The sequence below is a fragment of the Pogona vitticeps genome, chromosome 3 (genome assembly GCF_051106095.1).
Source record: "Pogona vitticeps strain Pit_001003342236 chromosome 3, PviZW2.1, whole genome shotgun sequence".
NCBI lineage: Eukaryota > Metazoa > Chordata > Lepidosauria > Squamata > Agamidae > Pogona > Pogona vitticeps.
The window spans coordinates 78581809-78600165 of record NC_135785.1 but is presented as its reverse complement, the minus strand read 5'-3'; the positions used below and the strand labels follow the sequence as shown (position 1 = coordinate 78600165).

The 18357-nt window shown below is 40.7% G+C and overlaps 1 protein-coding gene across 2 annotated transcripts in view; it reads right to left on the bottom strand.

The window, feature by feature from the left end:
- Positions 1–11114: 11114 nt before the first annotated feature.
- The window catches only part of DPYSL4 (dihydropyrimidinase like 4), a 57942-nt gene continuing 50699 nt past the window's right edge, over positions 11115–18357 (bottom strand). For both annotated transcript variants that reach the window (XM_072995391.2, XM_072995392.2), the window contains exon 14: positions 11115–13219. In XM_072995391.2, the coding sequence (XP_072851492.2) occupies positions 13128–13219 (92 nt within the window). In that variant the 3' untranslated portion in view covers positions 11115–13127. The remainder of the gene's footprint in view (positions 13220–18357) is intronic.

Sequence of the window (18357 nt, the reverse complement as noted above, 5' to 3'; positions counted from 1 at the left end):
TTGAGCACCCCACACACACACACACACATTTATATACACATATGTAATTTAGAAGGTAAAGAACAGTCAGTGTAATTCAACTGTGCTTGGAGTGTTTGTTGCAATGGGTCTATTATGAAGAGCAGACGGACATCCAAAATTGCTACTATTGTTTAAAGGGTTTCCTGTCAGCTACTTGCTTATGAATCTCCCACTCCGCTGTCTGCTAGTTAAGCATTTTTAAGGATTGGGTGAAGAGAGAATGAGGTAGAGAACATAGATTTCTCCCCACATCAAAATACACACCAGCAGTGCATTGAACCTGCCAGAATGAGCGCATCCCCACATCTTAGTCCTTTCCTGCCTGAATATTTATGGATCATTGCACTTTTTTCCTGACCTTTGGGATGAGCATGAAATACAGCTTCCTCAGGGTTTCTAGACAGGGTGAGCCATCATTTCTCATTATTGTTTCCACCAGAGGAGGTGGGCTGTTATGTTTCAGTGTAGTGGAATGTACTGTGAGCATCCCTATGTTTTTTTTTTTTTTTTTTTTTTTTTTGGGTGGGGAGGAACACAGCCTGCAAATAAAAAGAGCTGGGGACTTGTTCTTATTATTTAGGCTTCTCGTATTTAGGTCACACAGCAGGGGAAAGGGTAAGTTTCTCATGTTAAAAAAAAGAGGGGGGAATTGTCTTATTTTTACATCCCTATAAGCTAGCTTGAAGCATGATCAAAGAGAGATATACAGTACATATTTAAATAAATATGATGTATTTAAGTTCATTTAAATTTAAGAAAAATAAAATCATAATACAAAACTCAGCACAAGTGGTAATAATGACAAGCCAGTGCTTTTAAGAACATTGCCTACCTCTCTGGTCACTCTAATCTTAAAAGGAAGGATGCTCTCTGGAGATGAACCTCAACATGAAGAGGTTGCTAAGGGCAACAGGTAGTCTGTCAATTATCCTGGCTTCAGGCCAGTCAGATCTTTAAAAGGCCAAATACAGTTTAGTCTGAGGGTGGAAATGAACTGATATACGGTGAGCATTCCTGTAACACTGCAGGCCCCAATACAACGCATCACAGCAGTCTAGGCCAGCCATTCTCAATGGGGACCTTGGCACATTTGGAAGGGGCTACAAACTAGGAACAATTCTTCACACACCACTTGATTTGGCTTACATTTATTTCATATTGTGGTTATGGCCCTGATGAAAAAACATTGAGAATGGCTACTCCAGACTAGGGAACATAATAAAATATTGCTTAGGGCACAGATAACTAATTGGTCAGGTTACCTCTGTCAAGAACAAGGACTAATCTTGATGTGGAAGCTGAGGCAGATAGAAAACATTTCAGGCTATAAAAGTTGCTTGGACCTGCTTCCCATCCTGTTGATGAGGGAGAGGTGATCCATTCAGAATGAACTGAATGCTGCTTTCATTCCATGAAATGCTAAACTGAAGTGAGACCTGATTAATTTTGGGCATTTATATGGACCTTTGGCATGCCAGAGGTCTTAAAGGAAAGTTCCACCCGTCGGTCCCAACAGCTCTTGTTATTATGATCACTCGACTGGGACTGTGGGAAGGCAGAAGCACAGAGGGAGGTAGAGAAATTCTAGCTTGGCTTAGAATTTGGACTGGAGGAGAACTCACAGGGCATTATAAATATTACCAGTTGCTTATGTTCATTTTCTCAACTGGGAAATAACAAGTTGCATTGATCCCATAACTCCTCATTCATTTTTCCCAGATCATTCTGGCCTGTCTCCCTACCCCCACCCTCATCTTTAGTTCCTGGAAACTATGAACCCCTTAACTTCTAATGCTCTAGTCTCAGATGCACAGCATGACTAACATTAAGAAACTAACATTAAGAAACTAACATTAAGAAAGAAGGTGAATGTAAGAATGTAAGCATTGTGGGATACTCAGCATTATTTCTGTGCATGAATGCCTTGCTGTTCAGCATCAACAAAATGGGGGAACAAATACTATCTTGTCTGCCTAAGATAATAAAATAACTTGAGCTGGGCCTGTTTTGATACCCACACAGGGAATCATGTTCTTGCTCTAGGAATACGCAAACACTGAAATGCAAAACTGCACTCTTGCTTATTAACAGTACCACAGTGTGAAGAGAGAGTTTAAGGCATCTTATCTTTTGATCTGCCAACTGTAATGTCTTTTGCCAGGAGCCTGCAGAAAACTCTGTCAAAATTAATTAGGGGCAAAGAGGTTTTTCCATTTTTTTTCCTTTCCTCCATTGCATGCAAGCCCATAAGAGTTAGCTTTGTACCCTTGAGACTGTGAATGCCTTTACAAACAATCCTTTATGATGGGACAGATTTTGAATTAATATTTCATTAGACCCAAAGGTCTGTAAGGAAGTTTATCGTGTGGTCTAGCTGGATATCACAAAAGAGCCAGGAACATGTTCCTTCCTTTTAAGTATTGATTGACAGGAACATGTATTAATGATTTTGGTGACACTCACCCATTTTCTCTTCACTGTGAAAATCTGACTTCGTAGTCTATTCATGGAACAGTTTTTGTATTTTGAAAAGAGGAAAATGCTAGAAGAAGGAGGCAGCAAAGAAGTCTATATTCCACTAACAGTGGCAGCCTAGTTTGAAAATATCCCATTATTTGTTCAGAAGAATCTTCTGGCCAGTGTCCTGTTTATGCATTGAAATACTGTAAGTGGCCAGTATAGTGTGGTTCTGTGTGAGGAAAGGAAGGCCAAACCTCACAGGAAAAAAAGTGAGATGAAAAGGTAATAAATAAATAAATAAAATTGGGTCACCTGCAGGATGAAATGGACAGCTGGCCCCCTTTGAAAATTAATTTTAGAGGCACCTACATCGTCTCCTGCAAAGATTTCCAACTAAAGGGGGTTTTGGCATCCAGACAGGATGTCACTCTCTTTTAGTATCTAGGCCAACATGTGAAGCTGGCTTGGTATGACAGTATATTTAATGGCTCCCTCAGACACCAAATATGACCTAATTTTTCTGTGGAATGTTGACATGTTCGGGGGGATGTCTTAAAAGCATTTATATTTATTATCAAAAGTAAGGCTGCAACATTTAAGCATTTGAGTGATCAAATTAAAATGACCAACCAACTCCCTATCAACTGAAATAGTGTCCTCGATTCACTGAGCAGAGTTTAAGGGTTATGATTACAGAGGCTGAGAAAAGCAGCAAGTGGAAAGCACCCCTTTTTTTCTTTTGAAGAGCATTATCCTTCCCCACAGGGCAATTCTACTATTTGGCAGAGTGAGGCAGCTGCCCCAGGCAGCGTGTTTGGGGTACCATGAAAAGACAACAAATTTTGAAATGATAATTTGTTGTTGTTGTCTGCCACGGAGGGAGGGAGGGAGGAACTGCCTGAGAGATTTTTCTGCCTCAGATGCCAAATTGGTTGGTCTTGGCTATGATAGTGGCACATTTTGGCAGTCTGACCCTGTCTCTTATATAATACCTGAAACACAAGATGCTCTAAGATGATGCCTGCTATGACATATTTGTATCACCAAAACCAATAACTTTTCTTATTCCAAAACATTATTATTACTGATAACCACATTTAAGCTCCAACCCTGTCTCCACCTTATCTGGAAGCAAACCCTCTTGATTATAATAGAATTTTCTTCTGAGTAGTCACATATAGCGTAGGGTGTCTATATGCTTTCTTTTAGGAAGGGTAGTCCTCCATTTGAAAGGCTGGCAGAAGACAATTCTCCTTCTGAAGTGTTCCTCCACTAAATTCTAGATAGGATTTAAATATAGATCTTACATTTACCCATTCAAAGAGAGCACCTAGACATCCAACTCAGCAGGCATGTAAGTTATCCATTCACAGTCTTCTCCCACCCCTTGGGTGAATTATATAGTTTAAATTAAAATGCATCATTTCTAGTTTCCATCAATCTGTATAAATTTGCATATGCAACCTCATACAAATCATTTTCCTCTTTTGAATTCCTTCCTTTTTTTCTTTTTTTTTTTCTTTTGGTGATGTATAAATGGCCGCCTTAGTATTGTTAATCATTGCAGTGTTAATCAATACATGAATAAACTTGGTGTGGTCCTTAGCATGCCTAATAATTATGATGGTGATGTACCATCAAGTTGATTCTGACTCATTTCCAGGGTTTCCCAGATTTAAAATACTTAAATTTGCTTACCATTCCCTTCTCCTGGGGTTGCTTTGGGACCAGGTAAAAATTAGAACAAGGCTGCATGATCCCTAAAACAATACAAGAGCAGGAACAGGTGATACCTGTAGTTCACCCGAGGCCCCTCAGCCTATCTTGCCTCCTGCCAGGCACAGCAGGAAACTGTCTTGTTATTTCTCAGAAATCCGACTTCTTGATTTCACTGCACCTTGCACAGGTAAACGTGAATAAGATTGCTACCTTAAACATGATTTATCAAGTAAAGTTTCTTTAGTAAAAATGCTACTCTATTCAAAAGGTAACCCTGCATATTAGATTGCTATTTCCCTCATTTCTTCTGTTCTACAAGGGGTTTCTCATAATAGCATGACAGGCCTGGCTAGATTGCTTACACACAATTATACAAAGTCTACATTTTGTTGCTTTTCTTTCGGTAACAAAAGGATTCTACAGCAAGCTTCTGTTCTGGTTGTGGTATTCCTGTTTTCTACATGTCTTCCTTATTGTCTTTTGAATAATTTTCAAATGAGACTGTTCATTACCTTTTCACATTCAAAGCTAACACAAAGGCAACCGATTTCCCTTGTAGATAATAGTAATTGCATGTGGGCTGTTTTAATTTTGAGTAGTTTAAATTAAATTTGAGTAGCTCCTTGCCAACCTAGTAGCTTGAAAGCATGTAAATGTGAGTAGAGAAATAGGTACCACCTCGGTGGGAAGGTAAACAGCGTTCCGTGTATAGCTGCGCTGGCCACGTGACAATGGAAACTGTCTTCGGACAAACGCTGGCTCTACGGCTTGGAAACGGGAATGAGCACACACCCCCTTGAGTCGGATATGGCTGACTAAAATGTCAAGGGGAACCTTTACCTTTACTAGTTTATCTGGAAAGGATCCAAATCATTTGTTAATTTATTTTTAAATACTTGAGAAGCATTTTCTACACACACACACACACACAGAGAGAGAGAGAGAGAGAGAGAGAGAGAGAGAGAGAGGGAGGGAGGGAGGGAGGGAAGGAGGGAGGGGGAGAGAGAGGTATTTGTTGCCACTTAGTAGCTGTAGAACCTGAAAGACTTAACAGTACTTTAAGAATGTGGAATTTGATTAGTTTCTAGATTGCGCAAAACTTTGGAACAGGATTGGATTAAAGAAAGAAAGAAATCCTATATAACAGGCCCTGTATTTAAAGCTGCCACGTTGCCCAGTGAGCAAGAGTTCACCTGGACTGCAGGTAAGCCACCCACTCTCCCAATGTGATGTCCATCACTCCATCCATTGCATTTTACTGCTTCCTTCCTATCAGTTCTTAGTATTTAAGCACTGCCCAAGATGACAGACAGTGTGGTTTAGTAGACAGAGTACTGGACCAGAAGTCAGGAGATCTGGGTTCAAATTCCCACTTGGGCATGGAGGCTCACCGATTTGGGTTAGTACTAGTCATCTTAAAAACCCTATTAAAGTCATCCCAAGTTCGAAGCAACTTGATAGCGCATAACACAGAGAAGGATGAAATGTAGCACTAGAAGGACAGTGTAAAAACTGTGCTTAATGTGCATTATATGTATATTTGCTCACCATCTTGCTTTAGATAACATATAAAACTGAATAATATGCAAATTAAAATTACTTCATTTGGGGATAAGAATGCAACAATCCTACTTGCATCCCAGTGTAAGCATAGGGATCTCTGTCTGTTCATTTCTTTTCCAATTCAATCTTTATTACGGTCATTGACCAGCATAATGAGAATGGGGTACAAACAGTTGATATGCCCATTACAAACTCAATTATGTCTGTTCATTTGTATCCTTGACCAGAGATCCACTCCAAAGTAAAATTAATGACTAACTTCCACATTAATTAGCCAAATATGGCTCAGCACAATGTTGTGTTTAGGAGCTTCTCCAAGATGGACATCAGGTCAAGGCTTCTATGCATCTTTAATAAGCGGGGGGGGGAGATAATAAGGGCTATTAAGATGTTTACAGACTCCAAATCCCATTAACCCCAGCTATCATGGCCAACAGTTGATAAAGATGGGGAATTTAGCTAAAAACACCTGGAAGGCCATGGGTTTCTTTCCATAAATAAAATTATATTCTATCCCACTAAGATTCAGTAAAACTACACAATTTGTAGTATCATTGTTGGTAGTGTTTTCCAGGTAAGACTTCAGCAACCCGGACTAAAAATCTAAAGTTTCTATGTGTTCCTCATCATTTTCTGGAAAGTTGTCCTTCCAGTAAACAATTGGGCTGCTAATTATACTGTGTTAAGAAGTGAACAGCTTCTGTTTGGAGTTTTCAGAGGTGTGTGCCTCCTATTCATCTTTAGTTCCATTTCCCAAAAATTTTCAGAGGTATTCCTCTCAGCTGCTACTTTCCTTATTGGCCACCTTTTAGCATTAACAAAGAAATACTGAGAATATTGCAGGGTCAGCCTTTTTAACAAGGTGTTTGAAGACCTGCTCTTGAGATATTTGCAGGATTAAATTGTGGAGGAACCACTCCATTATTTTTAAGAGCATCCATTCTGGTTCTGTTCTAAACACCATCACAAAGCAATGTAATAACGTCTTCTTCTGGGAAAGAATCAAAACAACAAAAACCTAACACGAACAATTACTTTGATTGATACAAGACAAAGGCTGAGTGACTGGCAACTCTTTCTCTATGGGCATTAAGCAAGGCAATGGGGCCAGTGTATCCTGAGATGAAACCTGCTGCATTCAGCTGATACGTAAAGGCTCCAGATACAATTTTGGAACTGCATGTAAAGAAGAGCCTAACTGAACATGCTGATTTGATGGATTTTTCTGTTACTTCCCCCCCCCCCAGTCTACACAGACTCTGTTAACGCCCAGCCTAATGAAGCATCTTGCAAGACATGAAAGGTGGAATGTTTGTGGTATTTTAGTGGTCTACAAAAAGCATCACTTATTCTTGCATCCCCACTCCTTACAAACACACACACATTAATATAGCTGCCCATCTGCAGCAAGAGCCTTTCATGCCTACAGATTTTATTCTTTAAATTTTGACAGCACATGACATCATCTGCTGGAATCACATATCTTCCTCTTTCTTTGTTGTCTTTGTGTGTACAGTTCACACAAGGGTGTATCCTACAGAAAGTTAAACTTAACAGAATACAGAGCCATGAAAAATGTGCCTTTGGTACAGCTTTCTTATAACCTATTGTGACATTACAGAACCTAATGCTTTTCACCATTTAGATGTTTCCTTCTTCACTGGTGTGGAAATTGTTCGTTCACAGACAACTCACATATACATCAGTTGGGCAAGAGAGTAAGAGAAACAATGTAATATTTCTTGTTAAACCTATAGTCTCAAATATTTATCATGAAATGGAAATATCAAGGGAAGAGATGTTACCACTGGAAACAAACAATTAAATAACTATGTTTGTTCTTCGGATGTTTTAAAGTCTGGCATGGCATGCTGCTCTGAATTTAATTCTGACAGTCTCAAAGGATTTTCTTTATGAATGAGGACACCTTACACCTCATTTAATTTTCAGAAAGCCATGGCCAATTTAGGCACAGCAAACAAGCAGCTATATGTGCAACATGTGAAACAATGCTGAGCATCATAGTGACACAGATTTGCAGGTCTGGAACTCTATTGAGCCCAAACCTATGCTGAAGCAGAAGATGCATCATTTGACATTGTTTGGAAAGCAATTGTGTGAATGAAGACACCATTTAAAGTAAATGATTTTCAGGCAAGGAAGGAGATTAATATACTATGGAAACATCATCTGGCTGGATATCTCAGGGAACCAGAGCAGGAATTTGATTCTGCCTTGTCCCTTCAAGAAGAAACAATCTGTGTAGCCTTGGGCAAGCTTCACAGCCCCAGGGGATCCCCAGAAGGAAGGAATAATAAACCATATCTGGATTCTCTATACCTAAAAATGCTCGTCGTGAATTAGAATCTACAGCATTTAATTATCATGGATCCTCTTACTCCAGCCTAACAGACCAAATATTGGGCTTCACTGGAGACCGAAAACAAAACAGGAATTACTGATGGTGTGCAAACACTATCATTAATCAATGGATTGGCTTACTTTTGTTGCCCTGCTGTTAGCACAATGTAATGTTGGCAGGAAGGACAAATATTGTAAAGCTAAATTCTTTTTCTCTCTCAATCTCGACATAATTATCCTACCTTTCAATTCTGAAATTGCTTCCTACCTGCAATATGGTTTGAAAAACATAATATTGCCGTCTGCACACTGCTGGTTCAAAACAGCTTTTCTTAGTTGTTGTGATTCACATGAGAAGTGTCATGCTGATTTGCTAAATATATAAGCTGTTGTTTTAATGATTAAATGTATCGGAATAAGACTCCATGTATGTTAAGCTGCTATACTATAAAAGTTGGTTGAGAAGTTTTTGCTTTAATTTCTATGTACTTTCTTAAGTTCTGACAGAATAAACTGAAATTCAGGTATTCCTCACACCAGAAAACCATGACAAAATTCATTTTAAAGTTCCATTGAGAGCAGACCTTTTGAATCAACTGCTTAATTACATGCCAATCCTCCCTCTAGTTCAATGGGTCAGCTGTAGCTGGGATGAGCAAACTGGTTGTAGGACTTGCAATGCCCTCTTCAGTTAATCTAATCTGTCTGTGAACAGTGTATGGCAGATATGTACTGAACATATACAGCCATCTACATATTGCCCACCATCTGGAGATAGTTCTGACGGTTTATTTTTATATTTTAAAGTGGGGTCTCTACTTAAGAACTTAATCCGTATTGGAAGGTGGTTCTCAAGTTGAAAAGTTCTTATGTTGAATCTGCATTTCCCATAGGAATGCATTGAAAACCATTTAATCCGTATCTGCTCTTTTCCGTCCATAGAAACTACAGTGGAACCTCTACTTAAGAACTTAATCCGTTTTGGAATGGTGTTCTTAAGTTGAAACGTTCTTAAGTTGAAGCAAGATTTCCCATAGGAATGTACTGAGAACCAATTAATCCGTTCTGGCTGTTTTTTTTGTTGTTATGTAGAGGTGCGTTCGTACATTGAAGCATTAGTTCCCATAGGAACTAATGCAAAGCTGGTTAATACGTACTCTACCACTAGGGGGAGAATTTTTTTTAACCTAGAGTGACCTAAGGTTAAAAAAAGAGCAGGAAAGGTTTTTTTTTTTCCTGTTCTTATCTTGGATTTCTGTTCTCAAGTAGAAGCAAAATTTAGCAAATGGAGCTGTTCTTAAGTTGGATTGTTCTTAAGTAGAGACGTTCTTAAGTAGAGACCCCACTGTATATTGCACCAATGCTTTGCTTTCTGTACTAGTGATGTTGTTATATACAGAACATGGTAAGATAATTTGTGATCCTTCTGATGTTGCTGAACCAGAACAATCATCTCTCGTTACTGGCTAGTTTGGACAGAATTTATTGCAAGTGTAGTCTAACATATTGGACATCCCTGAACTACACACAAGTAAGGGTATTCTGGAGCCATTCAAGTCCTGCTGTAATGAAATGGCTAAGTGTTTTGAGGGCACAATCACTCAAAACTGGTCTGGTTTCCATTCCATCTCAGACAAAGTTCTAACTCAGATATGAAGAGAACTTTCTTCTTTCCCCGTCGTAGGATTCATTCCAGTTGGATTGAGGCTGAGGCCAAAGTGCTTGGAAACATTCACCTGCTAGCTGATACCCTTGCCTATCTGGGTCTCTTAAACCAGAGGGGATTAGATGTACTTTCCCAAGAAGACGTGTACTCCTGGCTGTCTTAAATGGTGTGGATGAAAAAGAACATATCTGGAAAAAAAAACTCTCACTGGAACCGCAACATTGGAATAATTATCGCTCTATCATAAACATTACCTTTGGGGGCCAAACGTTCAAGCTAGTGGTGTTGGATGGAGCATCCATACATTTTAATATAGATTTAGCAGAATTTGGCAGTAACACAGACTTCATTATCCCTTCATGTCAGGAGAAAGAGGGAGCGTGATCATGTTGATTGTTCTCAGACATCCATTGGTTTCTGCAGTCATGTTAGGCAACCTCTGTAAGTGTAAGGGCTACTGCGATCATAATAGCTCCACTCTTATGTAGAGTATGTGTTTTAGAAGTACATTTGGGCTGCAAGATCCTGCATGATTCCATCTCGTCCCCAGTGCATTTTAACATCTATGGGAAGTAACTGGATAAGATCCTCAAGTGATCTGGAGTATTTACCAGTTCTCAGTTTTGTTTTTGTTTTTAAAAAATAATGTTATTTTATTTATTTATTTTGTAATCAGAGTCAAGAAGAGTGGGTTTGAATCCCTGCTCTGCTCTAGAAACTCACCATGAGGGCAGAATTGGTAGAGCCACTCTTTGAATAGCTCAGTTACCTTGAAAATGCTATTATAGCCACTGTAAGTTGGTTCTGACTTGACAGCACATAACAAACAGAAGACATCTTCATAGGTATTATCTGTTGCATGCCAAGTTGTGAAACTCATTATGCAACAGATAATATCTACGGAGATTTCTTAACATATGACAATTTGTTTCCCAAAGTTATGTTATTTATGTAACTGTGCAACAAGATTTCAGCCAATGAATGACATGTTAATATCTGTAAATATATCACATTGATTCAATTGATGTATTTCACTTAGGACTAGTAACTGGATTAGGTCTTGGCATTCCACTTTATTGCCTCATCTCAGATTAAAATGCTATAGAAAAAAACCAAATCACCAACAAATGTAATTTGCAAAAGAAAACAACTTGCATCACCAACTCTGTAATACTGTTGTCTGATGACCCACCAATTGCATCACCAGATCCCCCACTGATTTCAATGGGAGCTGCTTCATAGTCATAACACAGTGGTCTACTTACACCAGACTAATGAAGATGAAGATCTATGTCATTATTAATTAAATGTTTCATGCTGTAGCTGATTTCCAAGAAACTTTATTGAATGTCAATAACAAAACAAAATATTTTGTGTAACAAGTCACAGTTGTAGGTACATGGAATGATATGGAAATATAAGATTACCTTATATGGCTGTACATAGTTTTAAATATAATAAACTTGTTCTAAGTTTTATTTAAAAATTGACTGAGTGTAGCTGACTGTCATAGACCCATCTTCTTGTATATATATGAAAGTCTACACTTGATACTTGGGAAAAGCTGTATAAATAATTTCCTTTAAAAAAAATTCAAGACTAACAAAAGACTAAAAACACACTGGCACTTCCACAATTGTGTCCAGGTTTGAGAAATTCAGCTACCTTTTAAAAAAAGACTGTAGATGCATTTTTACACTGCTCTAAAGTGACACTATGATGTCTAACTTGATGAACATTCAGACCACACTTTTATTTCTTATATCCATGCTGTCACAATGATACAGAGTGACAAAGTTTTCTAAAAATATGTTCAAGTATCTCCCAATGTGCCTCGCACACATTGGTCAAAACCTGTCATACGTGATTTGTAATTTGACATAGGGTTACTATATGGCAACCACTGCATTTGAAGTAGTGATTTCCATATGGTATTATACTAGATAAAGGAGATACTGTATACAGATTAGGAAGATGTTGGCAATGAATGTGCAGGTTATGAGTCAAGTATAGACATAGCACTTAACCGTGGTTAGCACCCCTTGAGTTTATGATCCCAAATATACAATAACATTGTGACTTTACTGAGTAAGCTTAGGGAGAATACAGACAGAAACCTATAAGTTACTCTACAAGCGGAAATCATGAAAAGATGGTGAAATGTTCTTAACCAGGGTTTGTCTGCTGTGGAAGTGTCTCTTAATTATAGCTAGGGTTTGGAAATCACATGTTGGATTTAACATGTAAATTCTAAAATAGTTACCTTTGCATTAAACAGGAGGAATGTGTCTAATCTTAAGAAAATAGTGTACAAGAAATTATGTTAAAATGTCACACCATTTTAACATCAACAAGTTAAATTAACACCTTACTTCCAAGCTCTGATCACAGTTGACTCAGCCCATGGCTTTAAACCCCATGTCAAATCATGCTTTTACATCCTACTTTGTAACCTATCCTTAACCATGAATTAGGAATCTAAACATAGGAGTTAACCATCAAAGTTAACAAAAACAAGTCAACATTAAGCATTATGTCTGCTCCTTTGATGATGTTTGAGCATTTGATATAATCTTGGTAGCTCTTCTCAATTAAAAAGAAGAAGCCAGGAATAAGTCATTTTAAAACAGTATAAGGGATAGTATCAGAAAAAGTCATTATTACAGAGTGAGTACAAATCACCAGTAGAAAGGCAGAACCAAAATATGTGACCTGGTATGCCACAGTCATCAACTTAAGACAGACCTAGCAATTCTGTTGAATAAAATTTAAAAGTACTTCCTCAGAAGTTCACACATTTGCATGCACATCTTTAAAGGTCTGCTGAAGTTTGAAGACTACATTTATAATATTTTATTAGCTCTATACACTGGAGAGGGTTCATCTATTTTTATGCAGAGAAGAAGAATGGAAAATTTTATCCTGAGTAACAAGGCTAATCATTTTCATCTTCCTATGATATACACTCCAAGCTCTTTGATATGGCAGTGTAAAATATCCAAATATATTTGTTAAATGTTCTTGTTGATATCATATAATAAACACCTCATCATTTCAATTTAAAGAACAAAGAGGGTACTTGGGAAGTGTAGACAAGGAAGAAGTTCTTATAAATGATCATTGATAATTCTAAAGGAATGTTAAATGCAGCTCCATAATCCATCTGCCTTAATGGTAACAGAGGCCACAAACTGGCCAAAGATAACTATTCCTAATTCCCATTTATTTCAATGGTAGTAGATTTAAGCAGTGGGACCTGAATTTTTTTTAATATGGCTGATTGTGGCCAGCCAGTTATAATCAAGATTATGTGTGCATACTATCAAATCCTGAATTATTACGACAGAGATGTAATATTGGAGCGTCCACCAGGGGGTGCAATGATTTTCTGTGCAGTCCGTCTTGCAACATGGTCATCTGCTTGAGACCCTGGGGAAAAAACACACAGAGAACAGAATATTTTAAGTGAGAAATAAACTGATTAATACAACATGGTCTTAAACTTATGGGAGTGAGCCCCAAGAAGCATGTATGGAAGCTCAGACAAATCTGGCTCAAATAATATATACAGAGATAAACATACTGGGGATTTTTTTTTAAAAGGGAAGCTTATACAGACTGCAATATTATATATTCAGGATTGTTACTGTTATGTGAAGTCAAGTCAAAACTGAATTATAGCAACACTGATGGGGCTTTCATGTAAGTACGTTGTTTAAGGAGTGTTTTTACTAGTTCCACTCCCCCAGTAGGTTTCCACGGCCGAGTGGGGAATCGAACCACGTTCTCCAGAGCCTTAGTCCATCATTCTATCCTCTGTACCACACTGGGTATATAATCGGGACTACTGCCCACTATTTTTTCTTGGTAAACTATGATTGGCACTCTTAGATGACAAAGAACTACAGGAGGCAGCTTGGTCCCCATTTTGAAAATAAAATAAAATCACTTATTCAGATATTACATGGAACAGCCATTTCGCAACTTGGAAAAGTATAACCTTCCAAAATTGCCCCAAATACATTTGCCCAGTTATTGCTAGCAATCCTCACCTCTAATATCCTTAGCCCTAGGGAGACTCAACATCATGTGTCATCAAATAAATTCTGACTTACAATATGGTGACCTTTTTTCAGGGTTTTCCAGGAAAAGAGAAGTGGTTTACCATTCCTTTCTTCTGGAGGCACCGTGGCGGTCAGCCTGCCCAAGGACACACAGCCTGGCTCTACTCGCGGGATGAACACAGTGGGGGGGACTAAATTCCCAACCACACCCAAGAAAAAGGGAATGGTAAACCACTTCTGAGTACTCTCCACCTGGAAAACACTAAAGAAAGGTTGCTAGATGTCAGAATTGACTTGATGACACATGATTATTATTTAGCTAGGTAGACTAGAATTACAGTTGTGTTCAAAATTATTCAACCCCCACTGAAATTGAATGTTTTGGCCATTTTGACATTGATTTTGATCATTCAGTCATCTTGCTTACATTTACATGAAAGAGGCACTTGTAGGTCAGAGAAATATAACCTTAAGTTTATAATGAAATAACCACAAATGTCTTTTCTGTGCTCACATCATTATTAGTTTTTATTCAACCCCCAAGTGACATTCAATCTTAGTACTTAGTACAACATCCTTTTACAGTTATAACAGCTTTTAAACGTGAAGCATAGCTTGACACAAGTGTCTTGCAGCGATCTACGGGTATCTTCGCCCATTCTTCATGGGCAAAAGCCTCCAGTTCAGTCAAATTCTTAGGCTTGCGCACTGCAACTGCTTTCTTTAAGTCCCACCAGAGGTTCTCAATCGGATTTAAGTCTGGTGACTGCGATGGCCACTCCAAAATGTTCCAGCCTTTCCTCTGCAACCATGCTCTAGTGGACTTGGAGGTATGCTTGGGATCATTGTCCTGTTGAAAGGTCCAACGTCTCCCAAGCCTCAGGTGTGTGACGGACTGCATCACATTTTCATCCAATATCTCCTGGTACTGAAGAGAATTCATGGTACCTTGTACACGCTGAAGCTTCCCTGTACCTGCAGAAGCAAAACAGCCCCAAAGCATTATTGACCCTCCGCCATGCTTTACAGTAGGCAAGGTGTTCTTTTCGTCATATGCCTTGTTCTTCCTCCTCCAAACATAGCGTTGATCCATGGGCCCAAACAGTTCTAATTTTGTTTCATCAGTCCACAGAACACTATCCCACAACTTTTGTGGTTTGCCCACATGACTTTTGGCATACTGCAGTCGACTCTTCTTATTCTTGGGAGACAGCAAGGGGGTGCGCCTGGGGGTTCTGGCATGGAGACCTTCATTACGCAGTGTGCGCCTTATTGTCTGAGCTGAAACTTCTATACCCACATCTGACAAATCTTTTTTCAGTTCCTCAGCAGTCACACGGGGACTTTTCACCACTCTACGCTTTAGGTAGCGCACAGCAGTCGAAGTCAGCATCTTCTTTCTTCCACGACCAGGTAGCATTTCAACAGTGCCCTTTGCCTTGAATTTGCGAATGATGCTTCCTATGGTGTCTCTTGGTATGTTTAACTTCTTTGCAATCTTCTTATAGCCATTGCCCTTCCTGTGAAGACAAATCACCTCTTCTCTTGTCTTCCTGGACCATTCTCTTGACTTCACCATGTTTGTAACCACACCAGTAAATGTCTAGAAGGAGCTGAGTATCACAGTCCTTTTAAAGCTGCCTAATTGGTGCTTATTATGCTTGATTGGTGCTCGGTGACATCCACAGGTGTTTTCAATACCTGATCGAAAACACCTGAATGAACCTCTCTTCTTCAGAGTGGTAGTCTTTAAGGGGTTGAATAATTGTGGCAATGAAGAAACCACAAAAGAAACATTTACTACTGTATTACATAAACAATTGATGTTATTTTAGTTGCATTTGGTTCTTTAAAACGTCCTTGTAGGATTTCATTCTGAATACAATTCCAAATGTACACTATAGTCCCTAAACCCCTTTACAGCATTGGGGGTTGAATAATTTTGAACACAACTGTATCTTATTTGTAGTAAAAACTCTAGTCTATGAAGCAGCTGGCCTTCCAATACCAACAAAAAGAGGGATGAAGTCTAATTCATCAAGAAGTTTTGTATGATGTTTAGTTGCTAAACTTGTCTTTTCAGAACAACACACAAGGATCCTTGGTTTTGTGCAGCTAAACCCTAACCACACAAACACAAAAACATTCACATGTAGTTCTATGAGCATAATGCTAACAATGAAACGTTCTGAGGCAAATTGGCTTCAGTTAAGAAGTCACCATAGACATTATCTGTAGTGTAGAGAGTTAGGGCACAACAGGTAACATCTACTGTGATTCCTTAACTGGAGCAAATTCGCATCTAATAATTACACTGTTAGCATGACATTGTTATAACTACACAATAGGATTTGGGCTGCTGATTATTGGATCTGAATCTTCAGAGAAAGGATTACTAAACTTCTTAAGAATAGTTACCCTTTATAAGTGGATTTCACTTCCCATGACTCTAACACCTTGTTTTAATGACATCATGGATTTTGGTCATTGAAGAGCCTTTAATGAGGCACATATGATTATACTGCCACATGCTTCAACAGAAGGTTGCTAAATAATGAAAGAATTTGCCATTGTGATCAAGTCTGTAGAGGACTTGGCAATTGGTATCCTGCATTTGCAGCTGAACACAAAAGGCTCCCAAAGTCTATCTTAAAACAATTATGAGAAAGATCTGATGAACATAAATCGGTCGAGCGTGCCTGCTGACAGAGGGAACAAGAGACCATCTGCCGGCCACAGCCCACTGGGTGAGAGGCAGTGGAACTGTGGTCGGGCCCCTGTTGGATGCCAGCCCTTTCTCAAGGGAGCTGGCTCAACCTTCCCCTGTGCCTGCAGGATCAGGCCCTGCTGCTCCCAGCTGCCTCATCCCCTACCAACACCGGCCACCTGGCCCAGGGGGAGAGAAAGGTTTTAACCGGAGCTTCCTTTGGGACCTGACCGGTCGAGCGTGCCTGCTGACAGAGGGAACAAGAGACCATCTGCCGGCCACAGCCCACTGGGTGAGAGGCAGTGGAACTGTGGTCGGGCCCCTGTTGGATGCCAGCCCTTTCTCAAGGGAGCTGGCTCAACCTTCCCCTGTGCTGGCAGGATCAGGCCCTGCTGCTCCCGGCTGCCTCATCCCCTACCAACACCGGCCACCTGGCCCAGGGGGAGAGAAAGGTTTTAACCGGAGCTTCCTTTGGGACCTGACTGGACGAGCGTGCCTGCTGACAGAGGGAACAAGAGACCATCTGCCGGCCACAGCCCACTGGGTGAGAGGCAGTGGAACTGTGGTCGGGCCCCTGTTGGATGCCAGCCCTTTCTCAAGGGAGCTGGCTCAACCTTCCCCTGTGCCTGCAGGATCAGGCCCTGCTGCTCCCGGCTGCCTCATCCCCTACCAACACCGGCCACCTGGCCCAGGGGGAGAGAAAGGTTTTAACCGGAGCTTCCTTTGGGACCTGACCGGTCGAGCGTGCCTGCTGACAGAGGGAACAAGAGACCATCTGCCGGCCACAGCCCACTGGGTGAGAGGCAGTGGAACTGTGGTCGGGCCCCTGTTGGATGCCAGCCCTTTCTCAAGGGAGCTGGCTCAACCTTCCCCTGTGCTGGCAGGATCAGGCCCTGCTGCTCCCGGCTGCCTCATCCCCTACCAACACCGGCCACCTGGCCCAGGGGGAGAGAAAGGTTTTAACCGGAGCTTCCTTTGGGACCTGACTGGACGAGCGTGCCTGCTGACAGAGGGAACAAGAGACCATCTGCCGGCCACAGCCCACTGGGTGAGAGGCAGTGGAACTGTGGTCGGGCCCCTGTTGGATGCCAGCCCTTTCTCAAGGGAGCTGGCTCAACCTTCCCCTGTGCCTGCAGGATCAGGCCCTGCTGCTCCTGGCTGCCTCATCCCCTACCAACACCGGCCACCTGGCCCAGGGGGAGAGAAAGGTTTTAACCGGAGCTTCCTTTGGGACCTGACCGGACGAGCGTGCCTGCTGACAGAGGGAACAAGAGACCATCTGCCGGCCACAGCCCACTGGGTGAGAGGCAGTGGAACTGTGGTCGGGCCCCTGTTGGATGCCAGCCCTTTCTCAAGGGAGCTGGCTCAACCTTCCCCTGTGCCTGCAGGATCAGGCCCTGCTGCTCCTGGCTGCCTCATCCCCCTCTCAACATGAGCTACATGGCTGGGAGGGAGAGAAGGGGCTTTAGAAAAGTGTTATTTTATATATGTTTTAAATGTTTTTAAATTGTTATTAATTGCCATCAATGAAGAAGAGACCCACAGTGGATCTAATGGAACAGGAAGGGGGGAGGGTGTTGGAGGGGGCAGCCATTGAGGTGGTGCTGGGTAGGGGAAGGAATGGCGGTGGGGGTAGGACATGCCCGCGTAGGAGAAGAGAGGTTAGATATCTTGCATCTATCCCTTCTTCTAGTTCTACCCCCAACCAGATGGTATCAGGCGACCATATCAGCAAACCCTCGAGCCACACGGTGCTGTTGATGAACGCCAGGTCAGTACAAAATAAAACTGCCCTC